General features: G+C 45.3%; 3 protein-coding genes across 3 annotated transcripts; all 3 read left to right on the top strand.

The window, feature by feature from the left end:
- On the top strand, positions 1-2,533 carry PtA15_16A187 (uncharacterized protein; the record flags this gene model as incomplete). Its single annotated transcript, XM_053163852.1, has 11 exons — positions 1-287; positions 368-484; positions 574-771; positions 917-993; positions 1,077-1,342; positions 1,414-1,479; positions 1,561-1,859; positions 1,943-2,029; positions 2,112-2,150; positions 2,237-2,282; positions 2,363-2,533. The coding sequence occupies 11 exons, from the start codon at positions 1-3 to the stop codon at positions 2,531-2,533; spliced, it is 1,653 nt and encodes a 550-aa protein (XP_053027836.1).
- Positions 2,534-6,138: 3,605 nt separating this feature from the next.
- On the top strand, positions 6,139-6,869 carry PtA15_16A186 (uncharacterized protein; the record flags this gene model as incomplete). The annotated part of the gene is made up of 3 exons (XM_053163851.1): positions 6,139-6,189; positions 6,263-6,565; positions 6,852-6,869. The coding sequence occupies 3 exons, from the start codon at positions 6,139-6,141 to the stop codon at positions 6,867-6,869; spliced, it is 372 nt and encodes a 123-aa protein (XP_053027835.1).
- A 725-nt stretch (positions 6,870-7,594) lies between these two features.
- PtA15_16A185 (uncharacterized protein) lies at positions 7,595-8,731 on the top strand (the record flags this gene model as incomplete). Its single annotated transcript, XM_053163850.1, has 6 exons — positions 7,595-7,759; positions 7,824-7,889; positions 7,978-8,276; positions 8,404-8,436; positions 8,539-8,569; positions 8,636-8,731. 6 exons carry the CDS (start codon positions 7,595-7,597, stop codon positions 8,729-8,731), a joined length of 690 nt encoding a protein of 229 aa, XP_053027834.1.
- Between the last annotated feature and the right edge of the window lie 1,499 nt (positions 8,732-10,230).

The raw sequence follows: 10,230 nt of genomic DNA, 5'->3' as shown, positions 1-10,230 counted from the left end.
ATGGATGGTGAACTGTGGCGAAAAAATCTTGTTGGGGTGGACAAGTGTGCAGGAGATCCTGTAGCCAGTGTCGATGTAGGCTGTTCAACTATTGAAGAAAGTCTCAATGGCCCGTCAACAACAAGTCCCCCATCCACGATCGTCTCCGCTTCGCCGGCCGACAGCCCCACAACAGAAGGAACCGTTCTGGTCGTATGGGCACCCGGAGATCCTGAAAACCCTCAAAATTGGTCGATCGCTAGGAAATGGTCCATCACGGTTTTCTGCTCCGTTTTGACCCTCAACGTGTTTGTTCACTTTCATTGTGTGCTCATGCCTCGAGCTCCGAATGCTAAAATATGAACTTGTTTGCGCACTTCCATCGCAGCACGATTGCCTCCTCGGGCCCCTCATCAGCTACTGAGGCAATCATGAGCGAATTCAACGTGTCTTCGGTCGTTGCAACACTAGTGACCTCACTTTTCTTGTGCGGATATGTTGCAGGGCGAGTCTTATTTACCTTCTTGACTCCAGTTCCATTCAATACCTTGAAATGTTGAGGGATCTAAACCGCTTTGCTGATGGGTTCTACAGGCCGATCATTTGGGCCCCGCTGTCAGAGATGATCGGGCGCCGGCACGTATTCATTGGTACCATGGGCTTATACTTCATCCTTCAAGTGCCCATAGCCGTCCCAGATTCCAACCTGGCGACGATCATGACGTTCCGCTTCCTCACTGGACTTTTTGCTTCGGCACCAATCTCTAATTCGGGTGGGGTGGTAGCGGATATGTACGTACACTTTTTAGAGATAAATTTCCACGTACCAAGCCCAGCTTGTCTGGGCAAATCCTACGGCACTTGCGCTCTGGAATCAGTTTTCCTGGCCGTGGCCCTGCCACCGTTGAATTCAACTGATCAGCCCCATTCTTTCCAGTTGGGATGCAGTTCATAGAAATGATGCCATCTCTTTTTTCACGGCCTCGGCCTTCATTGGCCCTGCAATCGGGCCAGGTATGTCATTTTGCCTGTTCACATGTTAATGATACGGGAGTGACGGAAAAATTGTTTATTTTTATTTACTTTTTTACTTTCAGTTGTTTCGAGCTTTATTGTGGAATCATCTCTGGGATACCGTTGGATTTTCTGGGTCTTAATGATCGGAGGAGGCGCATCTTGGCTGGCATCACTGATGCTCTTACCAGAAACGTATTCACCAATTTTATTGGACCGCAGAGCGAAGAAGCTACGCCAAGAAACTGGGGACTCCAAATATTACTCTGCTCATGAAAAAGCTGATTACTCTCTCAAAGCAATTGTTCGACGGACGCTCCTTCGGCCTTTTGAAATGCTGATCACAGAAGTGAGTCTAGTCTATTGCTACTTGCCTATCCTGAAGGCACCGACTGACCTCTTTGCGGACATGAAACCCAGCCTATTCTTCTACTCGTAACTCTGTACCTGGCTTTAGTATATGGACTACTCTATGGACTCTTCGAAGTAATTAAATTTCATCACCTTTTCAACTTCTCCTTTGATAGGGCATTGAACAATTTTCTCTATGCCTTCCTTAACACATAGGCATTTCCTGTGATTTGGGGAGAAACTCGGGGTTTCACTCCATGGCAAACAAGTTTGGTCTTCGTAGGGGTTGGCATTGGATCCGTGCTCGGTGCAATTATGAATGTCTATCTTGCCCTCCCAATGGTTAGAATAGTCGAAAAATGGCACGGTCATCCGCCTTGCGAAATGAATCTTTACGGAGCCATGGCCTCTGCCCCCATGCTCGTCATTGGAATCTTGTGGCTTGGTTGGACTGGAGAATACGCGGCGGTCCCGTGGTGGGTTCCCGCTCTCGCAACAATATTGCTCGGAATCACGTAAATAGGTTTTTGAATCTGTCTTATCGCCTTGCCTTGTGAGACCACTGATGGTAGTCAACCGCTCGGATATACAACCACAGATTCACATCGGTATTCATTTCATTCCAGTCGTATTTGGTTGATGTCTACCTTATGTATGCGGCATCTGCTCTCGCTGCAACGACCATGTGCGTGCAATCCGTTTTAAAACATCAAATCATTGCACTTTCACGACAGAAAAAGCTGAGATTGACCGCATGAATTCGATAGCTTTCGATCTATGCTCGGAGCAGCATTTCCCTTGTTCATGTATGTATTGCATATATCTTCCGTCTTGAAATTTCCTCCGTGGAAAGAGTCGAGTCTCACTCGATCAATGAATTGATAATATCCAGGCGACAAATGCTTCATGGAATGGGAACGCAATGGGCTTGCACATTGGTAAGGAACTTTTCCGGATCAAGAATACCACCGAAGGAAATTTTATCTGACCTTTTCTTTCCTGTTCGAAAATAAACCAGATTGGTTGCGTTTCCCTGGTGCTCTTGCCGATCCCATTCATTTTTTACCAACATGGAGCGAAACTTAGGGTCGGCTCCCACTTCGCGCCGGCCCTGGATGTTAAAATGAGGGCAAGGATCGCAGAGGAGGAGATGGAAGAAAAAAACCAAACGCTGGAGAAGCAAGTTTGATTCGGACTCTTGATCAGTGATGAACGCTTTATTTACCAGTTCAATTCTCAAAGCGTCAAATGTTTATGTATAGTATTCAAAATAATGAGGAGCCTAAAGTTTTTTTCCTTCCGAAAATACTTCCATGAGTGAGAAATTGTGATGGTGAGCATTTCTCTTTCAATGAATCACCGGACCTTGCCACTAGCTTCACAGCTGGTATTTGCTGAATTTTGGGATACAGTAACTAACTTCAATTCCTTTCCCAGCTTAGATGGGAACGCCAGTCAAATCCGCAACAACAGTTTATCTTGGTTTCCTTTCAATCCATATACGCCCAACAGCCTACACGACACTGCTTTAATTTATATCTTTAATCTTTTTTGCTGATACTTAACCATTCTTCATCTGTTGCAAAATTGGTGGTCCCAATAGCTTGTTCTGGGATAACGTTTCTTGATTTCACGGTTTTGGAACATGTACCTCAAAACTCCATAAATATCCTTGACTTGTTAACAAATTGAGGGATGGACCCATACACACTTTGTTTATTTTGAATGAATTTGTTATCAGTTGCTGAAACAGACAAAATACGACTGAAGATGACCAGATTGATTGGTGCAAGTTGTTTCTGGATAGGGGTGCACCCTCTTCATTAATTTCAGTAATTATTGTGGCCTCTGAAGCTGATGCAGTGAAACTTTGTGAAGTGTGCACACGTGATTGGATCACACCAAAATTTTGAAAGTTTTAAAACAAAGCAACTTGAAGTTAACCTGAGTCAACCTCAAGGCCAAGTATCCTACTGATGTTGTTAGAGATGGCACTTTCACCCGCTGTCGGGTACCCACCACCCTTCAGCAGGTATCTGTGTGCCCTTGCAGGTCCCCATGGCGGATGAGGGGTGTTCCATTTTGCTAAAATTTCAAAGAATGGATACCTGCAAGGGCACATAGATACATGCTGAAAGGTGGCGGATACCTGACAATGGGTGAAACATCTCTAGATTTTGTAGGTTATTGGATGGTATTTGTCAATTTAATAACCTGAATTCCCTCAGTTCTAAACATCATTTGCTGATAGAATCTTGATATCAATCAATCTTTGCCAGCAGGAAAGGTTCCCTTGCTTTGAATTGAACAATCATAGAGAACTGGAAGTCCTGAGATGTGGTTTTTAGATCTTGAAGTTTTTTTTGTTGCTCTGAACTCATTTCCCTGACCATGCACTGTGCAAAACTGTTTCATGATTACCTGATGTGTGTCATGGACTCATTTTTGCCATGAACTGTGAAGTTTACATGACTTGTTGCCATGAGAGTGACAACTATGTGAAACCTCCAGCACCTGTGCATGTGAAATCTACTACATGTTACATTCATGTCATCTGCATGGAAGGGAGACCTCAAATCACCGGTTATGTAGAGATGCAGAATGAGTCATCATTTCTTTGTGTTTTTTTTTTTAAAATGAAATTTGGCCTTGGGCATTGCAAGTGTGCAATGCCCAAGGCCAAATTTCACTTTAAAAAAAAACCACAAAGAAATGGGTTTTCAAAGTTGGAATTCATGCATGCATAAATGCATAAATCATAAATTCATAAAAATTCTTTTGCTGGGAAAGCCAAAGATTACTGAAGCAGATTGGTGAGATCCCCTGCAAACAAAGTTTTATGAATCTATGATTTATGCGTTTATACATGCATTAACTTCAACTTTGAAGACCATCATCTAAGTAACATCTACGTGACAACTTCATGAGGGCCTTTCCGAGTCCCTCGGTGAACAACGTCCTACAACCTCCTACAACGTCCCGCCCGAAATGTAGTTGCAAATCGCTTGCGTCTAATCCCGGAACCGGATCCGAAGGGCCCGGTAAGACACGGTTAATCTCCGGATGGAGCCCCGGGGCCCTCTGCCCCGCGGAGCAAGGGTTCTGTTAAGTTTGGCGCAGATGGTATATTTTATGTTTTGCAATATCCTCTCGGGGTTTTTGGTGCTTTCGGCTTGTACGAAGCTTGGATAAGCTCGACGAAAAAAAAGTGTCCTGACGCGAGACTTCGCAACTCCAGTGCTTCGGGGTGTGACCAACTTTTGAAAGCTCCAACTTGGAATCGGTCAAGACTATGACTTGTTGCCTCTGAGCTCACCAAAATTGGGCATCCCTCTCTCCCTGCTTGCTCGGGTGATGGGAGGTGATGGGGGCCAGAAGTCCGTGATCCTTTCCTGATTTTGGCTGGCAGCCCGCGGGGGCCGATAGCTCACCGTCGGAAATGACTGAATCACTCGTACATTTTGATTTTTACTGGCAAGCAACAGGCCGAAAATCACAGCAAAAAGCTGTGGTGTGAGGCTGATGTAGGCCGGGGGCTTGCGGCCTTTCACAGCCAGCAGGAGGATAGAGCGAGGGCACTTCGATGGTTTTTCGAATGTAACCGCTCCCTTCGAAGGTCACCCGAAGGAAAACTTTAAAAGTGCGTCCGGGGTGTACAACATTGAAACAGACACTTCACGTACCTCAGACCTCAAACCGCCGGAGTTTCATCAGTCTCTCATTTTTCAACAATTTCAGGCGCTTCGCGTCCAGGAGGGACTTGAGTCAAGTTCTCGAACTCGCTCCTGATCGGTGGGTGCCGCACGGCAGCTCACGGCTTGAAGTCGGAAGAACTACTACATACCACAACGGAAACCCGTCGGCAACCTCTCTTCAGGCCGGCTTGATTACGTTCAAATCACCCCTTACGCGTATCCGTACAGTATCTCGCACAACATCTCCAGTCATGACTAGGGATACGTAGAATAGAGGGGTTTGATAAATGGATGTATGTATACTTTTTATATACCTAGAAGTAACACCGTTTTACAACAGTACCATGCGCTTGAAAGTTGAGGAAAGCTGGTAGTTGGAACCGGAGCCCCCGCACTGTTGGCTTACTCGCAATAAGAGTACATATCATCTACAAACGCACCTCGCAGGGCAAAGGGACACTCGCCCGTGCACAGCTTCAAGGCCCGGCGGCCAAGGCGAGACTCGCGATACGGGTGGCGTCCTCTGAGAGCGCTGAAGATTCTTCAGCCCTGGTCAATTCTCTCCTGGCATAGATGTTTTTCTGCGACCGATGAATAGATCAGTCCGTTGCGCCAAACTTGACGTGAGATCATGATCATGGCATGTCAGGAAATATTCGCCAGACACGTGTCACACTGGCGCCACCATCGGCCAGCGGCAAAACAAAAAGCGCCTGCCATAAGTCTGCGTAAAACGGTAAAACGGACCTCCATACGAGGTTTAAACAAAGTGGATTTGTGTGGATAACTAGAAACGATGCCGAACACGAAAAAACATGATGCAAATAAAACTGCTACATCCGAAGTTGGATATCCAACCCAAATCATCTACATATCTCTTAAAAACGTACCCTCATACATTTCTGCAATTTCCAGCTACAAATATCATAAAATCTGGAATTCCGAAAGTTTTCTTTTCAAACGGGTATCTCATGTTTCATCTGTTAGACAAGTAGGAGCATTGAACTTCAAGTCAAGTAGGCTTTACTGTGAGTTTTTCTTCCATGTATTCATTCAAAATCAAAATACACACAAGCCTGAAACCGCATCCCCAAAATGGATGGGCTCAGCTTTCATTGCCATTGATAACTTAGGACAAGGTAGGTTTCTCGTGAGCGCATTTTAGAGAGACCATCACTTGTTCTGACCCATTTTTATCACAACTTTTTGGCAATAACACCCAGCAAAATACGGCGAGATCATTGAAAATTATGATGGGGCCGGGCCAAGGTGGTCAAGTCAAAGTCTCGGGATCGGAAGAAGAACGTATTATCTCGGGATATCCTGGAACCACTCCACGGAGGATGACCAATGATACGAGCCTTGCAGATTCATGGACTAATCCTCCGCTCACCGATTTCTCTCATCTAACTACCCAAGTCAAGGCCGAAGAGACGACCATGGAATCGCATGAAGTAGCCTGGGCACCAGGGGAGCTTGACAATCCTCAGAATAGGACACTAGCTTCGAAACGTATAATAACAGTTGTTTGTTGTATTGTGGCCCTTGATGTGTTAGGCCATCTCTTTTTAGTCTCCACGGATGGTTTGCACTGAATTTAACCAAGTGCTGACTATATTACTTTCGCCCCAAAAAATCGTGCGTAGCGCCTTTGCTTCCTCTGCCCCATCAATGGCTTGTGCGTCGATTGCCCACGAGCACAAGGTTTCGGTTCAAATGAGCACATGGGTTACGTCTCTTTATCTATGTGGCTACATAGCAGGGTAAGTGTCTGCTCTTTCTGCATTCTCAATTGATCTACCTGATTTCAAGCTAAACAATGCTAAGTGAAATTGTGTTAGGCCATTGCTATGGGGACCACTTTCCGAACTCATTGGGCGCCAGCCAGTTCTGCTTGGCACATTTGGGGCTTATACCCTGTTACAGCTGGGGGCTGCATTACACACCAATTTGCATGTCATCTTTGTATCGAGGGCCCTAACTGGATTCTTTGCCTCGGGTCCGCTTACCAACAGTGGCGCAGTTTTAGCTGATATGTGGGTGTTTTTCGGCTCACAAGTTACTTCACAGTTAGTTTTACATATCTTCCTGTATACCAAGTCGGAACAGTATATATTTGTTTACTTTCAAACATGAATTGATATTCCAAAATTAACGTAGCAAATGATGGAAATAAGAAATCAACAGCAAAGAGTTGACCCATGTTATGAAGGAATAGATTGTATTTTTCAAACGATGATCAAAATTCTCAAAATCTGAAGGTTCTGCCTTTTTTGTTTTTGAATAGATGGGATTCAGCTCACCGTGTTCAAGCCTTGTCCTGGCAAGTAACGATGCCCTTTTTAGGGACTGCGCTTGGACCAGGTAATTAACATTTCATGCTTATCGACATCAAGCTTCGTTAGTGATAGAACACATGGCTTACAAAGTAGTCATCCTTGTTTTTATTTCCAGTTATTGGAAGCGCGATAGATCAATCTCGTTTTGGCTATCGATGGATTTTTTGGGGAATTATGATTTTTAGCGGCGCGACATGGTTCTTAATCCTTTTCACAATGCCAGAGACGTATTCCCCCATTCTTTTGGCGAAAAAGGCCAAGAATATAAGGGAAACCACCGGAGATATCAAATTCTATGCACCTCATGAGAAGGCGGATTGTAGCCTCAGAGGAATTCTTCGAAGAACAATATTACGCCCAGTTGAGATGATGTTGACTGAGGTAAGTTCGGCTTAGCTTTTAATCCTCGATGAACGTAAGACTGAAATTTTTAACGTGTCTCCAGCCTATCCTGTCCCTTATTGTGATATACCTTTCTATTATTTGCGGGATGCTGTACAGTCTGTTGGAGGTAAGTGATAACTGACCAAAAATGATTAATGGTAGTTAGACGCAGTTCATGCTGATTCATACGTGGACATCAATATTCCATCTCACAGACGTTTCCTATCATCTGGCAAGACATAAGGGGATTCAAATCACATGAAACCAGTATGATATTCCTGGGTCTTGGCTTCGGAGCCGTCTTGGGAGGATTCCTCCAATTATATTTTGCACGCCCAATGAAGAACTTAATGCCCAAGTGGAATGGACATCCTCCGTGTGAAATGAATCTCTATGGGGCCATGTTTGCAGGTCCATTTTTTGTCGGCGGGATACTTTGGCTAGGATGGACTGGAGCCTATGCCCTCATTCCCTGGTGGGTGCCTGCATTATCAACAGTTATGCTGGGAATGTCGTAAGTGTCCTTTCCCTAACTCTAGGGAAGTTTTTCTAATGTCTGAATATTAACCACTTATTCGAAAGAAAAGATTCAATCTAGCGTACATCTCCTTGCAATGCTACCTGGTTGATGTTTATCTCAGCTATGCGGCCTCAGCGCTTGCTGCTTCTATGATGTAAGTCCTTGTCTGATGAAATGGATAAGTGATTGTAGGCTCTTTTGCATGATCCCGAGATTGATTAATATTTTTTTTGTTTCATTCTTGGAAGCTGTCGAGCTATTGTTGGAGCTGTAGTTCCACTTTTCACGTACGTTCTCTCAAGTGAGGGTTTTGAGTAATGTGAAGCTGAACAGACTATTTATGTTGTCTGTAGACGACAGATGTATATTGGACTGGGGACACAATGGGCCTGCACACTTGTAATGTTTTTCTTTCTTTCTTTTTCTTTTACATGCCAATAATTGGGTGATAATAATTCTAATGAGATGCTCCAAAACAGACCGGCTGCTTTGCTCTAATCATTTCCATTTCGCCCTTCATTTTCTACAAGTATGGCGGAAAATTGAGGACAGGTTCGAAATTCTCCCAGGCTTTAGACCTTAAAATGAAAGAGACAATTGAAGCGGACATGAAGAAAGAAAAGTCACCTAAAATTCTTGAATTTGGACCATTAAGTACTGAAAATTAACAAAATGCAAACATCTCAAAATAAAGTGTTGAGAATGCGCATCTAGTGCTCATCTCATTTTTCTGTTTCCTGCCTCAATCTCTCATTTCACTTTCATGTCACATGTCTTTCACTTCTTCTTTTTCATTCTCACTCGTGTATTTAACCTGGGGCAGCTTGTGTTGGAAAGCCTTTCTTCATCCTTTCCAACACACCATCGACTCCTCTCTGCTGTCCCAGGTTAGTCATTTCTCTCTGTTTCTTCTTCTCTCTTTTTCTCTTTGTCATTGAAATAAATTATCCTTTCCAACACACCATTGACTCCTCTCTGCTGTCCCAGATTTATCTTAACAGGTTATGAGCTCCAGTTGCACCTAACCGGCGCAATTTTTCCATCTCGCTACCTTCGGACTTCTCTGTGTTGTACATCACCTAAAGGATCACCCCGGCCTCTTTCGTCCTCTTCTCGAAATGGCTCAACCCGCTGCCCCCGCTGTTCCGGATACTTCCGACTCATCTTCCTCTCTGAAGGTAGCCGGCATTCCCCAGCTCTCGGCACCGGACTCCTCTTCCAACTACTTGGACTGGAGCTTTGTGGTCACCGTCCACCTCTCCTCTCTAAATCTCGCCTACCTTCTCAAGCCGGTCAAACTCGAAGACCGTCCAGCAAAGTGGGCCAAGGACAATGCGGATGTGTGCTCGTTCATAGCTAGAACGGTACACCAGGACAACCTCCGTCTCATCCGGTCCTTTCCCACCGACGCCACAGCCATGTGGGAGTCCCTTCAATCCGCCCACATTGACTCCACTGCCGGCGGCCGAATCTACTGGTTGAGGAAGTTGGTGACCATTCGCATGTCCACCGACGACGTCGAAACGCACATCAAGGAGATGGCCGTCTGTGCCGAACGCCTCAACTCCCTTGTCACTCCCAACAAACCTCTTACGGTGGACGACATCCATGCCGCCGCTCTACTCGGTTCTCTCCCGGTCGATTGGTTGCACTGCGTATCCTCTCTTATGAATGAGGACTCGGTTACTTCCTCCCGCATAGTCGCCGCTCTCAAAGCGGAGTCTCTTTGACGCAAGTCCCGTGGTGAAGAGGATCTTTCCATCTCTGTCTCAAAGGCTAGGGCCGTATCTACCTCCAAGGGCCGTCCCGCCCGTGACAAGAGTCTTTTCTGCACGTTCTGCCGCATCAAAGGACACGACCTTGCCGTATGCGAGAACGCTGCTCGCATCCTAAGCAAACATCAGCATCCCAAGGGCCAAGGGAGCGAATCTAAACGCCGCTCCGACTC

The sequence above is a fragment of the Puccinia triticina genome, chromosome 16A, assembly GCF_026914185.1.
Source record: "Puccinia triticina chromosome 16A, complete sequence".
In the NCBI taxonomy this organism is placed as follows: domain Eukaryota; kingdom Fungi; phylum Basidiomycota; class Pucciniomycetes; order Pucciniales; family Pucciniaceae; genus Puccinia; species Puccinia triticina.
This window is presented reverse-complemented; position numbering and strand designations above follow the sequence as displayed.